This window comes from Oryzias latipes, chromosome 9, assembly GCF_002234675.1.
Source record: "Oryzias latipes chromosome 9, ASM223467v1".
In the NCBI taxonomy this organism is placed as follows: Eukaryota; Metazoa; Chordata; class Actinopteri; order Beloniformes; family Adrianichthyidae; genus Oryzias; species Oryzias latipes.
The window spans coordinates 33,021,408-33,049,406 of record NC_019867.2 but is presented as its reverse complement, the minus strand read 5'-3'; the positions used below and the strand labels follow the sequence as shown (position 1 = coordinate 33,049,406).

General features: G+C 47.3%; 3 protein-coding genes across 4 annotated transcripts in view; 2 read left to right on the top strand and 1 right to left on the bottom strand.

The window, feature by feature from the left end:
• Window positions 1–1,108: 1,108 nt before the first annotated feature.
• Window positions 1,109–5,000, top strand: cxcl13 (C-X-C motif chemokine ligand 13). The gene is made up of 6 exons (XM_023958659.1): window positions 1,109–1,114; window positions 3,389–3,415; window positions 3,527–3,587; window positions 3,857–3,974; window positions 4,227–4,307; window positions 4,823–5,000. The coding sequence occupies exons 1-6, from the start codon at window positions 1,109–1,111 to the stop codon at window positions 4,902–4,904; spliced, it is 375 nt and encodes a 124-aa protein (XP_023814427.1). The 3' UTR covers window positions 4,905–5,000.
• Window positions 5,001–6,385: 1,385 nt separating this feature from the next.
• Window positions 6,386–27,999, bottom strand: part of cnot6l (CCR4-NOT transcription complex subunit 6 like) — a 22,186-nt gene continuing 572 nt past the window's right edge. The window contains exons 2-12 of one of the 2 annotated variants that reach the window (XM_023958908.1): window positions 26,989–27,110; window positions 25,879–26,065; window positions 25,301–25,386; window positions 25,124–25,213; window positions 24,963–25,031; window positions 19,815–19,972; window positions 16,894–17,048; window positions 16,650–16,801; window positions 15,578–15,790; window positions 10,842–11,044; window positions 6,386–7,663 (exon numbers count right to left, since the gene is read on the bottom strand). In XM_023958908.1, coding sequence (XP_023814676.1) covers window positions 7,442–7,663; window positions 10,842–11,044; window positions 15,578–15,790; window positions 16,650–16,801; window positions 16,894–17,048; window positions 19,815–19,972; window positions 24,963–25,031; window positions 25,124–25,213; window positions 25,301–25,386; window positions 25,879–26,065; window positions 26,989–27,100 — 1,647 coding nt within the window. In that variant the 5' untranslated portion in view covers window positions 27,101–27,110 and the 3' untranslated portion in view covers window positions 6,386–7,441. The remainder of the gene's footprint in view (window positions 7,664–10,841; window positions 11,045–15,577; window positions 15,791–16,649; window positions 16,802–16,893; window positions 17,049–19,814; window positions 19,973–24,962; window positions 25,032–25,123; window positions 25,214–25,300; window positions 25,387–25,878; window positions 26,066–26,988; window positions 27,111–27,999) is intronic. The other variant, XM_023958909.1, reaches the window with a different exon arrangement.
• Window positions 27,994–27,999, top strand: part of mrpl1 (mitochondrial ribosomal protein L1) — a 6,883-nt gene continuing 6,877 nt past the window's right edge. The window contains exon 1 of the mRNA XM_004084736.2: window positions 27,994–27,999. This exon is cut by the window's right edge and continues 224 nt beyond it. The gene's annotated coding sequence lies outside the window, so the exon portion shown is untranslated.

Sequence of the window (27,999 nt, the reverse complement as noted above, 5' to 3'; positions counted from 1 at the left end):
GTTCAGCAAATAAACAAAGGTTTTGTCCATTCATTCAATTGATCTCAAATTTGCTGCATTTTTTTCGCCTTTATCCCAGAATTTACTGTACTTTTCTGTTTTTTGCGTTGAGACATTGTTCCTGCTTTTATATTTTCGTCCTTGGACTAATGCGGGACAGGAAGTTGTCAAACTGCGCCGTCATTCAGACACTCTCTTGGAGGTGAAGCTGGCTGTACGGGAGCGTCTCTGAATGAACGCAGACATGGAGAAGCAGATTCTAAACATCATCTGTGTCCTCCATGCATTAAACCACATGACCATTGTTCCCTAAATTACTGAGGAGAATACGTTCCATAAGCCTGCTGTAGATCAATGCATTAGTGCAGGACACAGGCACAGCTGTACAGAAGAGATGGATTGACAGGGTCGACAGCCAATCAGGATGCAGAACATAGTGCGCTGTTACAACAACAAAAGCATACAAAGTTGTGCAGGGAAAAATTTGCAGAAGAGTGAGACTGTGAAAGGTGAACAGCGATATAGCGAGGGAACATTTTACAGACAGCTTCCATGAAGCAATCAGGCTAAGAACTGGATGGTAGCTCCTCCCCTTTTTTGCTCAGGAGCGACTTCTAGTCCAGAAAATACGCCAGAGCACAAATTAGGATATACAAAACGTAAATAATGAACCCTAAGAGACACGACGGAAACCCATCAACAGAGACGGAGAGGACAGTGGCGACCATCTGACAGGACAATTGTGACCCCCCCTTAGACACCTGTGTAAGGGTTGACCTGGACGGGTTCTGTGGATGGCTCTCCACGACGCTCCCATGGAGGGGCCACACCTTAAGATCCAATCCTATTCTGATCGTTGTAAAAGCGTTCCCGGTGGTTTTTGGATTAGGATTATGCTATTTTTAGTCAAAATGAAAAAAACAAAAACGGATGCTTTCTAGGACAGTGTTCTTCAACCAGTGCGTCATTCTCACTGGTCTAAAAAACATTTAGCGTCAGCTCTGTGTTCATCCAAACAGGAACAGGTTTCACACAGAGAACATGAAAAATCCTTAAAGACTGTTTTCTTTGGATTCATTTGATTTCTAGTAAAGAAACTTTGATCAGAATGACGGTACTGAGATTTAGCCTCATCTTTAGCCGATTGATGCGTTTGGAAAGTCCAACCCCTTAAACTGTCTCCACCAATCATTCTCGGGGGCTTAATTATCCATGTCATCAGTCTGACCAATCACACGTGGTGAGCTTCCTTAACCACATGTTAAGGAAGCTCCAAATCTCTCAGAACAATAAAACAGCTAAAGATGGTGTTTAAGGTGCATAAAATAATTAAACTCAAAGATGCGAGTCTGTCCGGCTTGGGCGCCTGGTTTTTACTACATCTCCCATGATGCTTTGGGACTACTATCAGTTTGCAATCTTCTTGATCAAAGCAGAGGAAAAGGGTTTAGATCTCCTTGGAGGTTTCAGGTGTTGGAGCACAAAGGAACCAGTAACAGCCAGAGATTCTTGGGTTTTGGTCCAAGTCTTTTTTCTAATTGCAACAACTGATTTTAGATCATGTTTGGATTGAAGGACAGTTTGTATTTTAGACTTCACTCACCTTTGAGCTGTTATGATAAGTACACTCCTCCTTGTGAGATAAATTAAGTTGAATTCACTTCAATCCAGCGGCGTAGGTTCCATCTGGGCAGGACGGGTCCGCTTCACCGTTCCTGAGCCTGGAAAAATCCCAGTTTGGAACCCCCTGCATCCCTTTTGTGGTCATGGGGTTGGCTGTCCCAGCTGCTGTTGGGAGAAGACGGAGTTCATGCTGTACGGGTCACCAGTGCGTCGCAGGGCGCACAACACGTCCACACCCACGCCTAGAGACACCGTTAAGCTGTGAAGGAGGGAGGAAGCGGAGTGTCCAGACAAAACCCACACGAGCACGGGGACAACATGGATTTGAACCCCGCCTTCTTGTTGTGGGGTGAAGGCGCTAACCACTGCGCCGCCGTCACGTGAGCAAAACCCCGGGCATGATGGGTAAAGAACCAGCAGGTTTGTTTGTTTCCTAACAGGAAGTCAGGGCAGACAGCAGATGGGATCCCAGCACCTTCAGGGCAGATCAGGTCTGAGGCTGACTAACCCTTCATCTGCAACCTGAGTGTCTACTGAAGGACAGACCCCCACAGCAGGGGCCCCTGAAAGACCACAGGCCTGTGGCCCCCCCATCAGAGGACGACGCTGACCCCTCCTCTCTCTGTCCACAGTGGACTTGTTACCCAACGTTGGTGAAGCTGCTTCTTCTTCCTAAAAAATGAAAGTGCAACGCTGAACTTTTGATTGAGTGCTGCGAGATGGAATTTAGGCGGGAACTCGCTGGAATCGTGTCACTTCCACCAAGCCAGCTCAGGTCTGTGAAGGAGAACAAGAACTCAAGAAAACACAATCGTTGTTTGAAAAAGTTCCATTTCATTTTTTGAAGGTGCAGATTGTTTCATTTTACTGCTATTTTCACCAAAACCTTTGGTAGTTTGTTTCCTGTTACACCAAAAAACAACCCCACTGACACCCCCCCGCCTCGTTGCTGAGGCTCAATCTAAATCCCTGAACAAGCAACAAATCCATCACAGGTTCAGGGAACAAAGTGAACGCTGGCCACCAGCAGAAACCAAATGAGTGAACGGCTTCTGAGCACTAAGTCAGTCAAACCAGCTGGATTTATGACAAAATACTGCAAAGACCATCAGAAGACCAGAGAGGAAGGTTGGGCCGGAGAAATTTCCCAGAAGTCTCTGCAAAAACCCAATGCTCACTAGACTGGCGAATATCTAGATGCATTGTTTGTTTTTTGCAAAAAAAGTTTAAATACATTTTTGTGTGCACGGTGTCCAGATTGCTCGTAAACCCAGGGCACTAGATTGTCCCAGATGATGCAGTTTATTAGTGGTGAAGGTGTAGGCGGGGGGGGGTTGATGTCCCTTTCTTTACAGGCTCATGGATGACGACCCACCAACTTGTTCCGCATGACTCAATTCGGGTATTTATTTGATTTTCACTTGTGGGAAATGCAGCAGCAGTTAATCTGGGGACCTAAAAGTCCCCCCCCCCCCCCCAAGTACTTACAAGAACAGGAAGTGGTTTTTACCCACAGAGCTCAGACAAATTTAGCTTCTAAATATAAAAAAGGCTTATTTCATTATTCCGTTTCTAAAAAAAATTACAATTTGGTTCCGTCACTACGTCTTCATTCATGGTTGCTTTCAGTTCTTTCTTCTGGTTTTGATTTTTAACTGTTGTCTTCATATCATACAGCAGTGTTGCATCTGGGAGCCTTAAAGAAGCAATTCTTGACCTCGGAATATCCTGTAAAGAAGTTTGAACTTTGACTCTGTCTGCACAGATAGACTTTGAGGACCATCATCAGACGGTAAGGCTGGTTTGGGCGGAGCATCTCAGAGCTACACTTCCTTTTCTGCCGCTCTATAAAGGCCGGCTGATCTTCATCTTCATCGTCTCATAAGCCTCAAGATCCCTAAAGATGAAGAAAGCTGTGCTGCTGCTGCTGATTCTCTGCTGTTTCTGCATCACGTCTCTGCATGGTGAGAAAGAAAAGATTAACTTATTCATTTGAAGGCCAGAATAATCTGAATTCTGTTCAGGATCCACGCTGGTTCTGTCTAAAGACCTTTGTGTAGAAAAACAGGAGAAACTTCTGGATTTTGATTCCAATTGTAACAGAAAAACAGCTTCTAAAAAGTTCAGTCAAAACTGAAAAATTGAAGGACGACTGTCTGATTCTGTGAGGATCGGATTCTGAGGGCTTGGTGTGAACAGAAACCAGAGAACTGATCCAGGACTTTCTGTGCAGCGTTCTCCAGAGGCGGGTGCATCTGCCTACGGGTCAGCCGGTCTGCTGTACCTGCTAAGGCGGTCAGTAAGGTGGAGATGATCCCGCCCAACGGACGATGCCGCAAGACTGAAATCATGTAAGTGGCCACACAAAGACCGCCACCCACCCACCCAAAAGCACACACTGGAACTGCAGCCTCCTGTGCGCTGTGGTGAGACAGTTTCAGACTGAAGACCTGACGCAGCAGAGACCGTTTCAGACGTAGTTCTTCCTCAGAAGCCCATTTTCTGGTTTGGTTGGGGTCGTGTGATTGGCTGAGTGATGACAGCTTTTCCCTCCCTCTGCTGAAAGGTTTGCTCAAACTTTTACCTTTGCTGTTTCCCCACAGAATCACCCGCAAGAACAACGTGCGTGTTTGTGCAGTTCCACAAGCCAAGTGGGTCCAGGACCTTCTCAGGACCCTAAACCAGTAAAGACCTTTGAGTTAATACATGAAGACGGGATTCAGTCTGCAGTTAGTGAGATGAAGATGCAAGCATCATTTAGGGTTGCCAGTATTGTCAGAAGTAACTGTGGGGGCATACATGTGACCCCTCCCTGCTGCTCTCTGGAAGCATGTGGCATGTCATAGGAAAGGATGTTGTGTCTTAAGGACACAGGGGGCTGTGTAGTTTCATGGTGTCATGACCTCTATGCAAATAGTTCCGATGTTTGTGATTAAGAGTAATAACTGAAGTATTTACTGGTGTAAGTGAGCATATTTCCCAATCCCCCTTATGACTACGGTAATTATCCTATATATCTTTGGATAGATGTATTTCTGCCGGTTGTCTTATTTTTGTATTATTTCCACTTTGATTGCTTGAAATAAACACTTTCCAAAAGCAATGTTTTGGTGATGATGGTGAGACAGATTCATGATGATGTCAGCTCAGCCTTCCCTGGCCCTCGTCTGACTCCTGACAAACTCTGCTGTCCTTTCAGGTGTAAGGAGAGCTCCAGCTCTACTGCCACGCCCACAACCGTTTCCACGACAACGGACCACCACAGATCTTTGTTTTTCTAGCTTGAAACGTTGAGATTTCTAGTTTGAAGCTATGCTTGTTCAGTGCAACATTGGCTTGACTGCTGTTTAAAGAAATAAAGAACAGAAAACCCCCCACTGAAGATCATGTCTTTATTCCCTGCAGGGTGGGGCAGTCTGTGAGGGAGGGGGGCTGGCATGGGTGGTGCTCTGTGTGCTTAGGGCCAGGTTTCTGGGATAGGAACCCATTGAAGGGGGTGGGGGCTGAACAAACAGGAAGGAGACACTACAGGAACAGCTATGAAAAACCGTTAGCCTCCATGGATGAGAGGGTGAACGCAAAGAGGAAAGGGGGAGAAAACTCTAGGTTATAAGTGAAACCCCGCTTCTCTGAGCAGTGTGGGCGAGACGTCCCACTATGGGATACCCCCCGTGTATTCCTCAGAAGAACCCACCACACCACCTTTGGTTTCAGGGCAACTACTCCATCTGCAAACAGAGAACATGAGGGAAGCACTAACATGCTCAGCTGATGCTAAAGCCACTGCTAATGTCTCCAAAGACCAGCACCAGCTGGGGGCTCAAAAGGAGGGTGCATGAGGCCGTCTGCACCACGGCCAAGTCCCATGGAGGAACCTGGTGGATCAATCACCAAACTCAAACTCTGGGGTTCAGAAAGAGCCTGATAGGAAGTACTGGCAACCTGTTCTGAAAAAGCAAAGCTCAGATATTTTCCCGTGAGGGGGGGTCTATCATCCCTCAGATTGACAGACGCTGATCAGGTATCCATTCAGGGCTCTCAGATCCTAGAACTCTGGTCTGGGAACCAGAAAATAGTGGGAATTCAAATATCAAAGCGTTAGCTTTGGGTCACATGTACCACGTTGTTGGTCTGAGTCTAGATGCGGCTCAGTCACCCTCTTCATAGGAACGTTTCATCACAAACGGCCTTTCCTTAAGGCCCTATTGTGACTGTCCACACACCTGTTTGAACAAAACTGGAAAGATGACTTCCACCGTGTGGAACGGTGGCACACTCCCTCACAGCCAGAAGGCCTGGTTCAAATCCCCACTGGCACCTGTCTGTGTGAGGTTTGCAGGTTGGCCCCATGTATTCGTGGGTTTTCTCCGGATTCCTCCCACAGTCTAAAAACGGGCAGCATAGGTTAGTTGTCCTACATGTGCATGTAAGTGATGTGTAGCCCTGCAAAGGAAGGTGAACCCCCCCTCCAACTGTAGCTGGGTTGGCTCCAGCGGCCACGAGACCCCAAAATGGTTTCAGCCAGTTTGAGATGGAAGGATGGCCTTCCACCTGACATGGAGGCCTGACGGCGGTGATGGAAGCAGGGAGACCAGCTTTCTGAAGATCTTCAATCTCTGAGTGCCGTCTGGGTCTCATCTGTCATCTGGAAAAGGCTTGTGCTCCAGAGAATCCAGGTCCGGATAGTCATGACACAAGAACATACATGACTATGGATAAGATGATGCAGATGTGTAGTGAAACACAGAAATAAAGGCACCAGTACACGCCGCCTTTAAATCTAGAACATTTATGATCAGTTTTCCCAAAAAGGAGATGTCACTAATGTGTACAAAGTACCAATTGAAAGACTGCATGTTGGAGACAGAAATGCCCATAGTTTGATCACAAAGTTGGACAAAGAGGTTGTTTTTTTACCTCAAACTGCTGAAGTGAAGCTTCTGGATTAAAGCTAAGGACACCTTTTCCTCCAAACCATGGCTTGTCTTTTTTGATAACTCAAACAGGATGGAGCCGGTCAAGAGTCACACTGAGCATGTGCAAAGGCAGCATGTGACGCCATGGGGAGCATTTCATCCTGATCCGCAGAATATTTCACCGCAGATGAAGAAGAGCCGTTTGTCCTCGCCCAACCCCTGCCGGACCCCCTTCCTGTGGGTCCACATGACAGGAATCCCACTAAGTGAGAACCGTGCCGACGGGCGGCTGGTCGATTCCAGCTCAGATCTAAGCTCAGGTAAAAATCGTGTTTCCTTGTGAAGCTTTCTGGGCCTCATGACGTTGAACTGGTGGTTCAGGAAGGACACAGTCCGGTGCAGCCGTCAGCCAGACCAGGAGACTTGGGCCAAAATACATTCGAGTCCCTGATATGTAGCAGGACTGGACTTGGGGGGGTTCAGAAGGACCACAGACCACAATGGGGGGGTCAGTTAGTGATGGGGGGGGCAGGTCGGGTCAGACGAGCACGTGTTCTTTAAAGGATTACTTTTCTCATAAAAATCATGTTAAAAATGTTTGACTTTAAAAAGCTTTTTTCTGCGTCGTGTTCGTCAGAGACGCCGATGCTGGCGAAGAAATGGCGGTGGTGGTGGTGGTGGTGGGGGGGCACCACCGCTGTCCTTCAACAGGAAGGATGAAGGTTTGTTGGATTTTAGCCTCAAAACACCATGATCCAACCAACAGTCACTAGGGGGGCGGGGGGCATCTCGGGTTTGGTGGTAGGGGGCCAGTGGTTTTGGATGACTGGTTGTCTGTACAGGGTCCTGAGGGATGCTGGGAGGGCAGTGTTTGAAAGCTGGAGGGGGCCGCTCAGGCTGCCCTACCTGTGGATCGGCAGGTGCAGCCCATTGATGGGGTTGGGGGGATGGGGGGGTGGGGGGTGCAGCTCCAGCTGGGCCAGGAGGGAGAAGTGGTCCGATGGGATGTGGGGGTGGGGGCAGCCAATTATGTTGTTGTCCATCAGCCAATGGTTGTCGAGCGGTCCCAGCAGGCCGAGCACGCTCATGTGTGTCCGAGAGAAGAAGATGTAGTCGATGACACCCTGCAGGCACACACACACACACAACACACACACACATACATCACACACACACACACACACACAACACACACACATCACACACACACATAACACACACACAACACACATACAACACATACACACAAACACAACACACACACACACATCACACACATCACACACACACACACACACAACACACACACAAACACACATCACACACACACATACACATACATCACACACACACAACACACACACACACACAACACACACACACACACACACATACATCACACACACCCACACACACACACACATACATCACACACACACACACATACATCACACACATCACACACACACACACACACACACACAAACAACACACACGACACACATACATCACACACACACACATACACATACATCACACACACACACACAACACACACGCACACACAACACACACACACACATACATCACACACACACACATCACACACACCCACACACACATACATGCACACACAACACCCACACACACACACAACACACACACACACATACACACACAGACACGCACACACAACACACACAACACATAGACACGCACACACACACACAGACACGCACACACACACACACACACACAACACATAGACACGCACACACACACAACACACACCCACACATAGACACCCACACACACACACACATAGGCACACACACACACACACCCACACACACACACACATACACACACACACAAACACGCACACACACACACACACACACAGATGGTCTTAAAACAGTTGCTTCCATGAACATTTTCGTCTTTCTTCAAAGTTTAAAAACATGCCAGATGGAAGTTCAGAGGCTGCCGGGTTTGGACCACGGGGTCAGACTTTGGTCCAGCCTGACCCGATGATGATGGAAAATACCTTTATACATTTGAATAAAGGCAGTAAAATGATTTATTGCTGCAAATTCTACTTTCTAAGCCTTAATAACAAGGTCTATATGCAACAGAAGGTTTTTTGAATGGAAAACAAAGAGGAGCTGATTGATCTAGAAAACGCTGAGTCATGCTGTCTGCATCCACGCTTTCCTTCGGTCTTTCACTTCAGGTTTCTGGGGAGTTGGGTTTGTTCATAAAAAAGTGAAGCACCATCAGTGGCGTTTTAACAAAAGGGAAACAGAAAAGTGCAGCTAATGCCCACAGAAGATTTACAGAAACTTCTAAAGTGGAAAGTCACACCTAAAGTCTGGTTAGGAGCTACAACTGGAAAAACTGGAGACCAGCAAAGAAGCATCATTAAAAGACCGAGAAAAGCTGGAATGTGTATCCAAGCACAGAGATTTGGGTCAGCTGGTTCAGATTGTCAGAAAATCTATGCAGGTTCAAACAAACGACACACAAACAGCAGAAAACTGTTTCTGCCTGCATTTCAGACTTGATGCCAAACTAAACCAGAACTGCAAATTCATGTGGATGTTCAGATCAAAAACATTTTTGAATTGATGTACAGGCTGCTTTGCTGAGAAACGTCAGGATTTGATATCATCTGATTTTAATCCTGACGCCGTTTTGCTGAGGACACTGCTCTCTTTCGCCCCCATGTGGCTACCTGGCCTAACTGACAAAAGTGATCAACCCTGACATAAGTGATCAACCTTGACAAAAGTGATCGATCCTGAAAAAAGTGATCGATCCTGAAAAAAGTGATCAACCCCGACAAGTGATCAACCCTGACAAAAGTGATCAACCCTGACAAGTGATCAACCCTGACAAAAGTGATCAACCCTGACAAGTGATCAACCCTGAAAAAAGTGATCGATCCTGAAAAAAGTGATCAACCCTGACAAAAGTGATCAACCCTGACAAGTGATCAACCCTGACAAAAGTGATCAACCCTGACAAGTGATCAACCCTGACAAAAGTGATCAACCCTGACAAGTGATCAACCCTGAAAAAAGTGATCGATCCTGAAAAAAGTGATCAACCCTGACAAAAGTGATCAACCCTGACAAGTGATCAACCCTGACAAAAGTGATCAACCCTGACAAAAGTGATCAACCCTGACAAAAGTGATCAACCCTGACAAGTGATCAACCCTGACAAAAGTGATCAACCCTGACAAAAGTGATCAACCCTGACAAGTGATCAACCCTGACAAAAGTGATCAACCCTGACAAGTGATCAACCCTGAAAAAAGTGATCGATCCTGAAAAAAGTGATCAACCCTGACAAAAGTGATTGACCCTGACAAAAGTGATCAACCCTGACAAAAGTGATCGATCCTGACAAGTGATCAACCCTGAAAAAAGTGATCGATCCTGAAAAAAGTGATCGATCCTGAAAAAAGTGATCGATCCTGACAAAAGTGATCGACCCTGACAAAAGTGATCGATCCTGAAAAAAGTGATCGATCCTGACAAAAGTGATCAACCCTGACAAACAAAGTGGAAAACTAAAAGTATCTGAACAGTTACGACCAGAATTGAAAGCAGCAACTGTTATAAGCTGCACATCATTGCTTAAAACCCATAACTGCATTCTGATGCTTCAATTTCAATGGGCGAGACCAAAATATTCTGGCCCCGCCCCTTTCTAATGCAGATAAATAGATCCATAAACGTCTGTTTTTTCTTGTCTGAGCTGGAATCTGGATCTAAACTGTACGGATGGATAGCTCTGATGTTGCTGCACTGCTAAAGCTGGCGTAAACAAAGGCATGATGGGAAATGAGCCTAGGCTTACTTCTGTATCACTCAGAGGTGAAGTTCTGATGACATCCTGCTGCTTTAAGGAAGCATATGTTCCATCCTGCTCATTGTGCCGATGATGAAGTAGAAAAGGAAAAAGCTTTCTGGAGGATTGATGTTTCATTTTAATTTTGAGTCAACAAAGTGATTGTGAAAATGAAAAAGCCTTCCTGGTATAGACTCTTATTTTGAAAAATGAGACATATGCTTCCATACTGCTGTGCAGAAACTATGTCATAGAAAATGACTCAGGTTTTTGGATTTGGGCTAAAACTGCATCATCATGATTTAAAAGACTGGGAATACTTTGAAAACAGATCAGATGATGATCGGAGTGGGACTTTCAAAAATATGTTGTCTGCATTTCACATTATCTGCCATCATCACTTCAAGCCTGGTGAAAAACCGCCTGGGTCACGGCGCTCTGTACCTTGAAGTCGTAGGTGTAGTTGGTGTAAGGCATGAGGCTGCTGTCATAGGCACTCTTCAGCTGGAAGCTGTGCGTGATGCTCCCGTCTGAGTTGCCGTTCTTGCCGTTGCAGTTGAAGTTGGTCAAACATTCATTGTAGCGCAGCTCCTTAAAGTCCTTGTGGTTCTCAGCCACACCGCCATTGCTGAGGTATTCCACCACACCTGGATTCCAGAACAGCAAGATGTTCACATCACCTTCAAAACGCTTACAAAAAGGGTTAAAGTTCAGATGAGATGTTACAACGCCGCACTCAAACACACTACCCTTTGTGATGGAGAGTAACCAATAAACTGACTCCATTCTTTCCACTACCGTAACTCTTCAAACCGCTGACACGATTACCGTAATTCCAGCGGATTCAGAAGCGGAAAAAAGTCGCCTTTTTAGTAGAGCAGAGCTGACGCGGTCACCATAAACCAGCTGATTCTGTTGGGGTTTTCCACCGTTATGCATAAGAAAAAGGACTAACGCCACCCCCTCCCAGACTGATGCGATTCTGGATGTTGATGTCATACAATATGATCACAATCTAGCAATGCTCACTAGAAAACAATGGGCACTTCAGGACCTTTGACCTTTTACCAAAACAGGAACATCCAAAAGATTCAATAAGGGAACTGGGATGAATCGCTCACTGGTGAAAATTTAGATGTGATTGTTTTGATATGATGAATGATGAATTTTATTTATATGGCGCCTTTCTAGACACCCAAGGTCGCCTTACAGATAGAGAACAATAAAATACAGTTAAAAGAAAGACACATTAGTTAAAAACAAACAAGACACTGTAATCATAAAATTAATTAGGGTGGGTATGCTTTTCTGAAGAGGGGGGTTTTCAGATTTTTAGCAAACTGTGGGAGTGAGTTCATGTTCCGCAGACCTGGGGGAAGTGAGCGGCTGAATGCTCTGCCCCCCCATAGTGACGAGCCGAGCGGTGGGTGTAGCAAGCTGGAGTGAAGAGGCAGACCTAAGGGAGCGGGTGGGAATGGCAACATGGATAAGGTCAGACAGATATGGGGGGGCGAGGTTATGGAGGGCTTTGTAGGTCAAGATAAGGATTTTATAGTTAATCCGGAAAGACACTGGTAGCCAGTGAAGCTTTTGTAGAACAGGTGTGATGTCCATAGTTGAGGGGGTTTGTGTTCTGATCCGGGCAGCAGAGTTTTGGAGCAGTTGTAGTTTGTGAATAGTTTTGTAAGGGAGTCCGGATAAAAGGGAGTTGCAGTCGTCCAGACGAGAGGTGATGAGACTGTGGACTAGAATGGCCATGGAGTGAGGACTGAGAGAGGGGCGGAGACGGCGGATGTTTCGGAGGTGGAAATAGGCCGTCCGGGTGATTCTATTTATGTGGGCAGTAAAGGAGAGAGTGCTGTCAAGGATGACACCCAGACTCTTAACTTGTGGGGAGGGAAGGATGGAGCAGTTATCGAAGGAAATGGAGAAGTTAGGGAGTTTATTTAGGGTGGTCTTTGTTCCTACAAGGAGGAGTTCAGTTTTGTTGCTATTTAATTTAAGGAAGTTTGCAGAGAACCAGGATTTTGGCTACGTTCACACTGCAGGCTGAAACGACCCAATTCCGAATTTTTTGCCCCTAAGCGGCCCAATTTCGATCTTTTCATGACAGTCTGAATGACACAGATCCGATCTTTTCAATTGCGACCCAGGCCCCGTGGGTTTGCCGTCCTGATTCCGAATTGTAGCCGTTCTTTTCAATTGCGACCGCCGTCTGACCGGCCAGGCGACTTGATTCCGAACCGTACGTCATCGACACGCAACAAACGTCATCATTTTGCGTTGAAGTAGGCGGGAACGAGAACGTAAACATCAACCATGGTGGACGATGCTGGACAATGGTGGACGATGGACGAGAAGGGAGGTCACTGATTGGATTGATATTTGGGGTGATCGCTCTTTTCAGGCCAAACTCCAGGGCTCTGATCGCAAGTGGGCGGTTTTTGAAAAAATTTCCAGATAAATGGCCGAGCGTGGTGTTGAACTTTTCCCGCGATAACTTTTTTTTTTCTTTCTCCCTTTCCCACCGTGCTCAGAAGCGCGGGGGACCCGAGGCGATCCTCCTCCTCCCTGTTCTGATCCTTAGATTCTCCAGAACGGGTTAATAAAGAGTCCATAGCATTTATTCTGGGGGAAACCTTCTTTTATTACCGTCCTCCGTAACACACAACATGAATGCGCGCACACACTGCCCCCCCCATTCTCTATCACGGCACGCGCTTGCACACACGGGGGGGCGCGGCCCCAACACATGCACATTTCCATTCCACTACAGTGGGTACAGACGATCCCGACTCCATTGCCTTCTTAAAATGAGAAGATTGTAATTGTGCTGCTCCTTCGTGAAAATAAATTTAATATTACTAAAGAGCTCCGCTTTTGACAACACTGTTGTTGACATCCATTGTTAACGTTTGCTCCGCAAACAACAAGTGACGTCGTTCACCGTTGAGTATTCTTCTGGCTTCTGCGCATGCGGGTCTCGTTTGGGTCGTTTCACGGTCACACTGGAGATCACAAAAGTTCGGTTTTACTTGGAAATGTGAACGGTCTAGCAAACAAATCAGATTTTTTCAAAAAATCCGAATTGAGCATTAAGCCCTGCAGTGTGAACGTAGCCTTTATTTCAAGAAGGCATTTGGAGAGGGAGGCGTGTGGAAGAGAAGAGTCAGGCTTGGAGGAGAGGTAGAGCTGGGTATCATCTGCATAGCAGTGAAAGTGGATGTTGTGTTTACGGAAGATATAACCAAGGGGAAGAAGGTAAATGATGAATAGCAGGGGCCCTAGGACAGAGCCTTGGGGCACACCTGTGGTAACTGGAACTGTGGGAGAGGTGAATGACTTTAATTGTATCAATTGTGTGCGGCCTGAAAGATAGGACTGGATCCAGCTGAGGGGTAAGTCAGTGATGCCGATGGTTGAAAGTCTTTCCAGAAGGATGGGGTGTGAGATTGTATCAAAGGCAGCAGTCAGATCGAGTAGAAGGAGGATGGAGGCTAAACCAGAGTCAGCGGCGAGTAGAAGGTCGTTAGTAATTTTAAGGAGGGCCGTTTCTGTACTGTGGAATTGACGGAAGCCATATTACATATGGCAAACAAAATACAACAAATGATCGAACAATTCACCGATAATGAAACTAAAAGCTTCCCTGATTAGACACATTTATTCTCTAACTCGTGAAAGAACCACATCATTCTCTGAAGTTGTCCATCAAATTAAGACATAAATTTAATTTACAAACAAGTTAGAAAAAGAAGTAGGAAAGTCTAAAGCTGACTTTTTATTTCTGCTTTGAATAGAGCGACAGCGGATGTTTAACATAAGCTGAAACTTTCTCATTAAAACAAACCAAATTCAATTAAATGGAAATATCCTGGTGGAACCTCAAGAGACGGCTGATGCTTTAACAAATTCTCCATGGAGTCTGTTTCAGAAATCTGTGATACGTTTACAGTAAACCAAGAAGGGAAGCCTTCCTTTGAAGGAAACCCTTTACCGTTACAGGTATGACAGAGACCACCATCATCATTCAATCCCTCCATCCATCTAAGGCTAAGGCTGTTTTTGGATGGACACCAACACGCTCAGACATCTGGCTTCAACTCTCCCTCCTCTTGCCTCAATCATTGATCTTTCAGTTTGATCGGGTCGATTCCTAAAGGCCAGGAAATCTGCTTCAGTTGAATCGGTGACTGGACCTCTCTGCATAACTACCGTCCATTATTCTGGCTGTTTCTAAAGGTGGGTGGTCCCTCCACGCTGTGGGGGTGGTATCAGACCATTGACTGTATTTGAGAGCTGGACTCAGTGACCCCGCCCCCCTGGCGTTCCAAACAGGAAGTGGCTCCAAGAAGCCAAAAGTCCATAGGCTTCCATAGAGAAACCAACAGCTGTTAGTCAGTCTATTGGTCAGAAGAACCGTTCTGGATCTGATTCCTTTTTTTTTATGATATTTTTTCTGTGGTGCAAATTATACAAGTGAGAAACTGGCCAATCAGATGTCCTAAGGTCAGCATGTGATCTCACGTCGACTGTTTGAAGCGTTTGATTGACAGAATCTCCTGAGCCCACTATCATTGGAAGGGGTGTGGCCTTCTAACATGCACACTCCTGATTGGAGCGAGTGGTTGCCATAGAAATGTGGACCAACTCAGACCAATCGCGGCTTACTGAGGATTTCCGGTTCCACCGTAGGACAGCCGAATCACAAAAAACTTGCCAATGAATTGACTTGATGTTGTTGGAAGCAGAAGAGAGTCATTCTCTATGACGGGTGACGTCCCACTCAGTCCAGTTCTCACATACAGTCAATGGTTCAGATCCCCTGCAGTGCTTCTGTTCTCAATAAGGGTGGAGTTTTAGGGGTGGAGTTGTAGCCTTTGAGAATGTAAATCACAGTTCTTCTCATAAAGACCATGAAAGTAACTTCTCTTTTAAGGCTGTGAGCTGGATTCTGTAAGATCATGTCAGAATCAGCTGATTCACAGTGATGATGAGGAGGGTCAAAGGTGCTCCTTAGATGTCATCTCTGGCGTTAAAGGTTCATCCAGCAGATGCATCCGAACATGCAGCAAAGAATGCAGCCAAATGTGCTGCTGCAGCTAAACATGCCGCCAACAGCTGTTTGTCCAGCAGACCTTCAACTGCACTGAGTGAGAATGCAAAAGTCTTCACTCTACCAGAGTCAGGCAGCGAGTTGAGGTCAGCACAGAGGACGATGGGGATGGCGGACGGGTCAGAGGTCAGGGAGCTACAGGCCCTCTCAGCGATACTCTTCAGCTCCGATAAAAACATCATGGTCTGTATCAGCTTCACGTCCGAGTACTCCGGGTCCCAGTGCATGTGGGCGTTGGCCACCAGAAGCAGCTGCTTCTCCTGTGGCGACTTCAAGCCTAAGACAGAGGAAAGAGCGTGGATCACAAGACAGCAGGCAGCCAGAGGAGGGAAACCGAGGTCTGATCTGGATCAGAGTCCATTCAAAAACCTTAGTTCTCCGGCAACTTTAGAGACGCAATGAAGACATGACTCCAACCCACCGAGGCGGAAACATGGACTAAATCATTGCTCAGAGATTCTAAAGTCAAACAGAAGACATGGTTTTAGGAGAGAAATTAAAACCAGGCGGGAAGAAGTCTGTCAGATATGGAGCAGCAGATCTGGCAGACAACCGGGGCCTACGATACCAGGGAATGAGGTCAAAGAAACCAAAACATTAAGCACAGCTGCCGTATTGAAGCTAAAAAAAGGGGGTTGTGTTGCTTTGCCAGAGCAAAGACATGCAGCAGCTGCAGTCAGTGTTGCAGCTGCAGTCAGTGTTGCAGCTGCAGTCAGGGATGCAGCTGCAGTCAGGGATGCAGCTGCAGTCAGTGTTGCAGCTGCAGTCAGTGTTGCAGCTGCAGTCAACACCGCCTTCCGCAACCTGCCTTCCACGCAGCGCTGGACACCGCCCTGCGAGGAAGGCAGGCTGAATGTTGGCCTAAACTGCGTAGTTATCAACCGATCAGAAATTCTGAACAGCTCAAAACCAAAGTCACGTAAAAAAACGTTGGTCAAAACCCTCGACAGACATCTGAGCACATCGAATGATGAACGCAAGAAACACTGAATGACTTAAATCACCCACGGATCACGGAAGACCGACGTTTCATCCGTGGAACATGAGCAGATCGTACGTAGCGGCTGTGTGACACGGCAGTTAGCTTTCCAGCAACCAGAGGAGAGGAGCTGTGAGGAGGACAGGTCGGTTCTCACCGCCAGAGAACAGGTCTCTGTTGACCTCCAGCAGAACAGCCACTCCGATGTTGTCTTTGGTCATCACGCGGTTCAGCATGACCTCGGAGCCCTCAGAGTTGGCCATGGCCACTTGGTTGAACTCCACAGTGTGTTTTTGAACCAGAGTAAACCTGCAGGAAGAAAAAAAGATTTTTCCAATGTTTGGTTTATTGAAATCAGACAGAAACAAAACTGCACAAAACAACACAAAGAACGGACTCACTTCTGCGTCTTAAAGAACACAGCGCAGCCGTCCACGTGCTTCCGCTCCTGTTCAGACACCAGTTTGGCACGAGATTTGGGACAGAAGTAACCGTCATAGCCACGCCCCTTCAGACTTTCCAGGAAGAAGGTATAGTACTGCTCAGTCTCCACCTCCTGTGGACACAGACAGAAAGGGATCGGCCCACTTTGGAAACTTGGTTTCAGATAAACGTCCATGTGGCTGAAGAAATGCAGCTTTCAGAAAAACTGCATCTATTGTACTCTAACTAGTACCCCAAGTGTCCAGTAGGTGGCAGCACAGGCCGAGTTCAACAGCTTTCTGCATAAGAACAGCAGGGACAATCTGGATGGGAATAGCTTTTGTCCAGAAGCAGTAGCTGATCTAAAAAACACGACTGCAAAAGAGAGCTGCTTCCATGCAGTGCCGCTCCAAAACAGACACCCGTTCTTATGATCGGCAGAGTCTTCCGTCCTGCTGCTCCCGCTTACCGTTCAGCTAAAAGTCTCAAGAAAATCTTTTCCAAACACGCTAATAACCACGAAAATTTGAGGAAAAAGAATCAATGATTAGGACTAAAGTTAGAAGTCTGACGAGGTCTTTTGCTGAATCACGCAGGACGATGTCACAGACTACATCCCGCAGGACGATGTCACAGACTACATCCCGCAGGACGATGTCACAGACTACATCCCGCAGGACGATGTCACAGACTACATCCCGCAGGACGATGTCACAGACTACATCCCGCAGGACGATGTCACAGACTACATCCTGCAGGACAATGTCACAGACTACATCTCGCAGGACGATGTCACAGGCTACATCCCGCAGGATGATGTCACAGACTACATCCCGCAGGATGATGTCACAGACTACATCCCGCAGGATGATGTCACAGACTACATCCCGCAGGACGATGTCACAGACTACATCCCACAGGACGATGTCACAGGCTACATCCCGCAGGACGATGTCACAGGCTACATCCCGCAGGATGATGTCACAGACTACATCCCGCAGGATGATGTCACAGACTACATCTCGCAGGACGATGTCACAGGCTACATCCCGCAGGACAATGTCACAGGCTACATCCTGCAGGACAATGTCACAGACTACATCTCGCAGGACGATGTCACAGGCTACATCCCGCAGGATGATGTCACAGGCTACATCCCGCAGGATGATGTCACAGACTAAATCCTGTAGGACGATGTCACAGACTACATCCCGCAGGACAATGTCACAGGCTACATCCTGCAGGACAATGTCACAGACTACATCCCGCAGGATGATGTCACAGGCTACATCCTGCAACACGATGTCACAGACTACATCCTGCAGGATGATGTCACAGGCTAAATCCCGCAGGACGATGTCACAGACTACATCCTGCAGGATGATGTCACAGGCTACATCCTGCAACACGATGTCACAGGCTACATCCCGCAGGACGATGTCACAGACTACATCCCGCAGGACGATGTCACAGACTAAAGCCTGTAGGACGATGTCACTGACTAAATCCTGTAGGACGATGTCACAGACTACATCCCGCAGGATGATGTCAAAGGCTACATCCTGCAGGACGATGTCACAGGCTACATCCTGCAACACGATGTCACAGACTACATCCCGCAGGACGAATGTCACAGACTACATCCCGCAGGACGATGTCACAGACTACATCCCACAGGACGATGTCACAGACTACATCCCACAGGATGATGTCACAGACTAAATCCTGTAGGACGATGTCACAGACTAAATCCTGTAGGACGATGTCACAGACTAAATCCTGTAGGACGATGTCACAGACTACATCCCGCAGGATGATGTCAAAGGCTACATCCTGCAGGACGATGTCACAGGCTACATCCTGCAACACGATGTCACAGACTACATCCCGCAGGACGATGTCACAGACTACATCCCGCAGGACGATGTCACAGACTACATCCCGCAGGACGATGTCACAGACTACATCCCACAGGACAATGTCACAGACTAAATCCTGTAGGACGATGTCACAGACTAAATCCTGTAGGACGATGTCACAGACTACATCCCGCAGGACGATGTCACAGGCTACATCCCGCAGGACGATGTCACAGGCTACATCCCGCAGGACGATGTCACGGACTACATCCCACAGGATGATGTCACAGGCTACATCCTGCAGGATGATGTCACAGGCTACATCCTGCAACACGATGTCACAGACTACATCCTGCAGGATGATGTCACAGGCTAAATCCCGCAGGACGATGTCACAGACTACATCCTGCAGGATGATGTCACAGGCTACATCCTGCAACACGATGTCACAGGCTACATCCCGCAGGACGATGTCACAGACTACATCCCGCAGGACGATGTCACAGACTAAATCCTGTAGGACAATGTCACAGACTAAATCCTGTAGGACGATGTCACAGACTACATCCCGCAGGATGATGTCAAAGGCTACATCCTGCAGGACGATGTCACAGGCTACATCCTGCAACACGATGTCACAGACTACATCCCGCAGGACGATGTCACAGACTACATCCCGCAGGACGATGTCACAGACTAAATCCTGTAGGACGATGTCACAGACTAAATCCTGTAGGACGATGTCACAGACTACATCCCGCAGGATGATGTCAAAGGCTACATCCTGCAGGACGATGTCACAGACTAAATCCTGTAGGACGATGTCACAGACTAAATCCTGTAGGACGATGTCACAGACTAAATCCTGTAGGACGATGTCACAGGCTACATCCCGCAGGACGATGTCACAAATGCAGGGCGGAGCTGTCAATCAAGCATGGAGCTGCAGAGACTTTTCAGCACAGTGGTTTCTAATGATGTCATTCCAGCAACACGACTTCGTGCAAACGACTTCTGCTTCAGCAACAAGCATCTCTCACCTGCAGGCTGATGATGTCTGCATCCCAGTTGGTGATTTCCTCCATGATGCCTTTCTTCCTGTACTCCCAGTTCAAGGCCCAGGAGGGGCAGTACCCGTACAGCTGCCTTGTGGCATATTTGTCACACAGCACATTGTAGCACATGACTGTGAACACAGCTGCAGAGCAGATAACACAAGACAAACACAACAGTGTTTGAGAAAACTTTCCTTCCAACATTTCTAAGCAGGAATGACAAACATCTGACCGACCTTTGACTTTCTTACAGCAAATTCACACTAGACAGTAATTTATGTCAGTCAATGTCAGTAACAGCAGATAAATCCTTTGACCAAAAAAAACACAACAGGAGCAGCATTTAGTCTGTGTTACCTGAAGACTAGCAACCTGCAGAAAAGGACACAACTCTGTTTGTGTGCAGAATCCACAAACCTGACACGGTGGACAACCCCATCACACACACACAGACACACAACCCCATCACACATACACACAGACACACAACCCCATCCAACACACACACAGACACACAACCCCATCCAACACACACACAGACACACAACCCCATCCAACACACACACAGACACACAACCCCATCACACACACACAGACACACAACCCCATCCAACACACACAGACACACAACCCCATCACACACACACACAAACACACAACCCCATCACACACACACAGACACACAACCCCATCCAACACACACAGACACACAACCCCATCACACACACACAGACACACAACCCCATCACACACACACAGACACACAACCCCATCACACACACACAGACACACAACCCCATCCAACACACACAGACACACAACCCCATCACACACACACAGACACACAACCCCATCACACACACACAGACACACAACCCCATCCAACACACACAGACACACAACCCCATCACACACACACAGACACACAACCCCATCCAACACACACAGACACACAACCCCATCACACACACACAGACACACAACCCCATCCAACACACACAGACACACAACCCCATCACACACACACAGACACACAACCCCATCCAACACACACAGACACACAACCCCATCACACACACACAGACACACAACCCCATCCAACACACACAGACACACAACCCCATCACACACACACAGACACACAACCCCATCACACACACACAGACACACAACCCCATCCAACACACACAGACACACAACCCCATCACACACACACAGACACACAACCCCATCACACACACACACAGACACACAACCCCATCACACACACACAAACACACAACCCCATCACACACACAGACACACAACCCCATCACACACACACAGACACACAACCCCATCACACACATACAGACACACAACCCCATCACACACACACAGACACACAACCCCATCCAACACACACAGACACACAACCCCATCACACACATACAGACACACAACCCCATCACACACACACAGACACACAACCCCATCACACACATACAGACACACAACCCCATCACACACACACAAACACACAACCCCATCACACACACACAAACACACAACCCCATCACACACACAGACACACAACCCCATCACACACACACAGACACACAACCCCATCACACACACAGACACACAACCCCATCACACACATACAGACACACAACCCCATCACACACATACAGACACACAACCCCATCACACACATACAGACACACAACCCCATCACACACACAGACACACAACCCCATCACACACACAGACACACAACCCCATCACACACACACAGACACACAACCCCATCACACACATACAGACACACAACCCCATCACACACACACAGACACACAACCCCATCACACACACACAAACACACAACCCCATCACACACACAGACACACAACCCCATCACACACACACAGACACACAACCCCATCACACACACAGACACACAACCCCATCACACACACAGACACACAACCCCATCACACACACACAAACACACAACCCCATCACACACACACAGACACACAACCCCATCCAACACACACAGACACACAACCCCATCACACACACACACACACACACAACCCCATCACACACACACAAACACACAACCCCATCACACACACACAGACACACAACCCCATCACACACATACAGACACACAACCCCATCCAACACACACAGACACACAACCCCATCCAACACACACAGACACACAACCCCATCACACACATACAGACACACAACCCCATCACACACACACAAACACACAACCCCATCACACACACACAAACACACAACCCCATCACACACACAGACACACAACCCCATCACACACACACAGACACACAACCCCATCACACACACAGACACACAACCCCATCACACACATACAGACACACAACCCCATCACACACATACAGACACACAACCCCATCACACACACACAGACACACAACCCCATCACACACACACAGACACACAACCCCATCACACACACACAGACACACAACCCCATCACACACACACAAACACACAACCCCATCACACACACAGACACACAACCCCATCACACACACACAGACACACAACCCCATCACACACACAGACACACAACCCCATCACACACACACAAACACACAACCCCATCACACACACAGACACACAACCCCATCACACACACACACAGACACACAACCCCATCACACACACAGACACACAACCCCATCACACACACACAAACACACAATCCCATCACACACACACACACACAACCCCATCACACACACAGACACACAACCCCATCACACACACAGACACACAACCCCATCACACACACACAGACACACAACCCCATCCAACACACACAGACACACAACCCCATCACACACACACAGACACACAACCCCATCACACACACACAGACACACAACCCCATCACACACACAGACACACAACCCCATCACACACACAGACACACAACCCCATCACACACACAGACACACAACCCCATCACACACACAAACACACAACCCCATCACACACACAAACACACAACCCCATCACACACACAGACACACAACCTCATAACACACACAAACACACAACCCCATCACACACACAACCGCATCACACACACAGACACACAACCCCATAACACACAGACACACAACCCCATAACACACACACCACATACTTCCACACACCCACATTTTACCCAAACACATATATGCAAGGATGGACACAACTTCACAAAGCCATCCACACAAATCTATGCACTTACTGGAGCACACACTCCTACATGCATGTGCATGCACATGCTTGGACACACAAATGTTCCCTCTTACACGCAAACACACACAGAAAAAATGGTCTCCCACTGTAGCCCTCATCCAGGGCTCGACATAGCCATTTGTCCGCTGGCCCGGTCCTGTTTTTCGAGCAGTACGGACCACAAGACTTTATTTTTTACTTGTCCGCTCGGGCCACTAAAATATCTAACAATTAATACATTTTTCACCTTTTACAATAAAGTATATTTTGCGAAAACGTGTAGATTTACCTCGTCTTTATAATTCACTTTTTCTGTTAGTCCTGTGTTCAGACTTCAAGGGTTTCTATGGGAAACCTTTGATCACTCTTCTCCTCCTCTCCCGCCTGCGCGCGCGCGGCTGTCACTGCCGAGCACCACGCGGCACGCGCTCACTCAATTTTTTTTTCAAACTTTATTGAATGTAACAATTCAATACTAAACAATGTTAAACAGCAACAACGAAGGAACAAGCCAGTGGGTTATTATTACATTTTAGGCAGATATATTGAAACTGACACACATATCAGCGCGCCCCCTGGTGGTTTTTCACCGCGATGATCATAAATCCAACACCGTCACTGAAGAGAGACTGAAGCATGTCAGAGATGTGGAAGACATGGCAGGAATAGATAGGAATATGTTAGACGGAGTGACGGGTGGAATTAGTGCTATGGACAGCAAGATATTTAATGAATGCACTGAAGATGAAACTGTATGCACTAAGCTTTAAGCTGAATGTCAAAGAATCAAAGGCAACTCCAAATACCTGAATCTCAGACTCAAACGGAGTATAAGGTCAAACTACTTAATTTTGTTTTTCTTTACAACACTGTAAGCAGTAAGTATTTCTAGTTAGCTGAATGATCTCAGTAATTTAATTGTATTTAATTTTTCAATTATTTAATTTAATTAGGTAACTAAAGTAACTAAAAAGTAAATGTAACTTTGCAACAGTAACAAAAAGCAGAACCTTAAGGCAGTCAGGGCAAAAAAGTCAATAAAACTTCTTAACTATTGATTAGGAACAAATGTGAAATAGCAGTGATTAGAAGCAGCATGAAAACTTCTTAACTAGTGTTAACTACTATAATGCAGTGCTCTCTTCAAAACATCTGAAACAGACTAGAGCAGATTTAAGTTTGATATGCTCTATTTTTAGTCATTGAAAGGTGCATAAATAAGTGCTAGATGTCACCAGAATGCACCAAATTGCACCATATTAAAATTTTCCGGGGGGGCATGCCCCCGGACCCCCCTAAAGTTGCAAGCACCTGCGGAGCGGCGGGTCTCGCTGTGTCGGGCCAGTAACTTTCAAAAACTACTGGCCCTGTGGGCCAGTGCAAATTTCTGGGCTATGTCAACCCCTGTCATCTCTGATGAATATCATAGTAGTGCTATTTTATGACTGCTGTGCACGTGCTTGTGTGCACGTGCTTGTGTGCACGTGCTTGTGTGCACGTGCTTGTGTGCACGCACGCCTTTGATGCATATTCTTTCAAAATGTGTATTTGATAACTCGTCATTACTGTCTGTACATGCCTGTGCCAAACTCCATGCTACTGTGACAAGGAAATTTCCCATTCGTGGGATTAATAAATAAATAAATCTAAAAATCTAAATCTGATCTTTCCACTGGTTGAGCACCCATGGTTTTCATCCTGACTGTGGTAAATCTGTGATCTAAAGTATTTTCTGCGTGTGACACATTTTCCATCTGCATGGATCTGGAACATCAGATCCGTGGGTCTGATCACATCCTGGAAAGTTCACGTCTTTCTGAAAAGTAGCATTGGTGTCTCTGTCAGATACGGGGCAACGAGCCTCACCTGAGGGGCTCAGGTGGTCTTGTTCCTTCACGGTGACCCAGGGTCTTTGAGGAAGCTGCTCAGGGTGAACTGCAGAGACCACAGAGAAGCTACTAAATCCCACCTGCTGTGTCCAGGTTCACCACAGACTGCTGCTGAACACCCATGGGGGGGTCATTTACCTGCGAGATTGTCCAGCATGTAGTTCAGAAGCTTCCTGGTTCCGTCAGGCTCCTGGTAGAGGTTCAGGACGTCCTGGGACAGAGGATTCCCTGAGAAACAGCCGGTTCATAGCAAACAGGCTCTCAGTCGTGGCTGAACGGGGGTGCATTCAGAGAACGGGCGGATCTACTTCTCACCTTTGAGGCCGAGATTTTGCAGCTGGAAAAGCCTCCCCAGCTCATAAGGCAGAACTCGTAAAAGATTGTTGTTTAAGAGTAATTCCCTATTGGGGAGGAGACAAAAAGCCGTCAGTGACCTGTCCCTGTCCGACGGGGAGGGGGGCAACTTTAGTTTAGCCCTAAATGTGGAGCGGTCTGAAGGTGAGCATTGGTGAACCAGAGCGGCGCCTTCAAACGGTCAGGATGGAAGCAGTTTGTCTTCCATCAGCGAACACAAGCTCTGAAAAGGGCCAATCAGCCAAATCCTCCTACAGTTCTGAAGAGAACGTAAACACATCCCATAACTCAATCATCCCATGACTCCCCCTCATCTGCTCTTCGCCATCACATAAACAGACCCCCCCCATTCGCTGAGCCTCAGAGCTACTTCGGTCTGAAGCAGGGATTCATCCTTCAAACCAAATTATTTCAGAGAAGTCCGAACATGAAGTCATCTGGAAGCTGGAGACAACAACCTGGCCGCCCTTAACCCCACAGACTTTAGGACCCAGAATGCAGCACACATATGGCCCTCCACAGGTGAATCAGACACGTACCTGAGAGAAACCATGTTGCCCAGTTCCGAGGGCAGACTGCGGAGCTTATTGGACGACAGGTTCAGGTAGACCAGGTTGGGCAGCTTGGCGATGTCGGGCGGGATGCGCGTCAGGTTGTTGTCGTTGATGTGTAGCGCCGTCAGGTGGGTCAGCTCCCAAAGAGAGCTGCTCAGGCTCCTCACCCGCCCTGATCACAGAACACAAGAGGGTCAGGCTGAAGCTCACAGCTCCTTCACGGACGGCGTAGAGGCTGTTCCCAGGGCTGGAACTACCACGATGCAGCGTTTAGCCCACATCACCACGCCCATGTTTGATGGACCTGCTTTCTGCAGAACCGCACTAGAAATTCCCCTCTGAGTTGTGGGCAGGACATTTAGCACGGAGCAACCTCTTCCCAAGCCCTAGAGTCCAGTGGCGGCGTGCTTTCCACCGCTTTGCATTGACTTGGTGATGTGTGGATGGATGGAAACCCGTTCCATGAAGGTCTCTGGATGCTGGACATGGACTCATCTGAAGGTCACATGACGTTTGGAGCTCTGCAGCCATTGACTGCAGAAAGTCGGTGACCTCACTGACCTTCAGCATCCGCTGACCCCTCTGCATCAGGTTAGTGGTCTACCACTATGAGGCTGAGCTGCTGTTGTTCCCAAACTCTTCCATGTTTCCTTATGGAGCTGACAGCTGACTGTGGAAGACTTTGGACAGTTCACCTCTGGATTTGTTGTCCAGATGGCGTCCTGTGACAGTGCCACGCGAGCGGAACATTCTGTCACAAATGTTTGTAGAAACAGTCTGCATGTCTGAATGATCATGTTATACACCTGTGACCAGAACACCTGATTGTGATCATTTGGACGGGGAGCCAATACTTTTGGTAAATCTATCCATCCATGACCGTGTACCTGAATTAGGTCTGGATATGTTTTTGCTTGAATTCTTTAGTTTATTATATTGCTTCAAATAAAACGTGCGAGTCTGCTGTCTGCTCTGATTATTATGTTCCTGACTGAGTCCCATCATCTTTATTTTTCCTTCCTGGATTCTGTATTTTGTTATCTGTTGCATTATGGGACAGTGGAAGCAGGAACACAATGAGTTGTTTAAACTGACCAGAAATCTCCAGCTCAGCCCAGTGAGCCTTCTTTCCGCTGGCCGCCTCCTCAGCTGACATGATGGTGTAACATCTGCGGGGATCTGGAGGATCATATTTTTCCTTTGGCATACCTGTTACTCTGAGAAACACAGAGAGAGACTTCTGCTTTACATATTTGACCTCAAACACACACAAGACACTAAATAAGTATGACAGCCGCACAGCGCTGCTGACAATTCCTCTTACAGTTAATTGACATTATTTGAAAACGTTGAAAAGGTCGGTGCTGGGCTTGTCCTGAAGTCAGGGGCTTTTTGGAATTTCAACAGCAGAATTTGTTGTTTTTATTTTGTGAATGTAAAAGAGGCTGAATGTCCTGAGGGACAACAACCTGATAAGTAATCCGACACCCTAAAGAAAACACAAAACACCAGAAGAATTAGAGAACGACGCCAGCTCACAGATGAAGCAGCTTGAAAGATTGAGATTAAAAAACTCGTCTGTTTAAACTTTGATAAATGTGCTTTTGATACAGTAAACTACAGTCGTCTTCAGCACAAACAAGACTAAAAACTATTGATTTCTGAATTGGCTGGTTCCCAAAAGCAGAGTAATAACAGTAGAATAATTGGACAATTTGAGATTTTTAAAAAAAAGAAGGAAAAAATAGAAATAAATCCACAAACACTACTTGATAAAACTGCAGTGCCCTGGTGTTGGTGTGCCTGAACGCAACACGGCAGCTGTCTGTGGTGTGCCTGAATGCAACACGGCAGCTGTCTGTGTTGCGTGCGCCGTGCTGCTATTTTAATGCACCGCTGTCAGCTGGATGGCGCGTGCATCATGCCAGGCGGAACTATTAGTGGAGAAGCTCCGTGACTGTGCGCGCGCAGAAGTGCACGGCGTCATGGAGCAGCGGTCCAAGGAACAAGTTTGGAAGAGGCTTACATAACCTGTTTACCGCAGCAGCTCGCACGCGGCGGCGGCGGCGGCGGCGGGAGGCGTGGTCTGCGGGCTTCGGTTCGCGT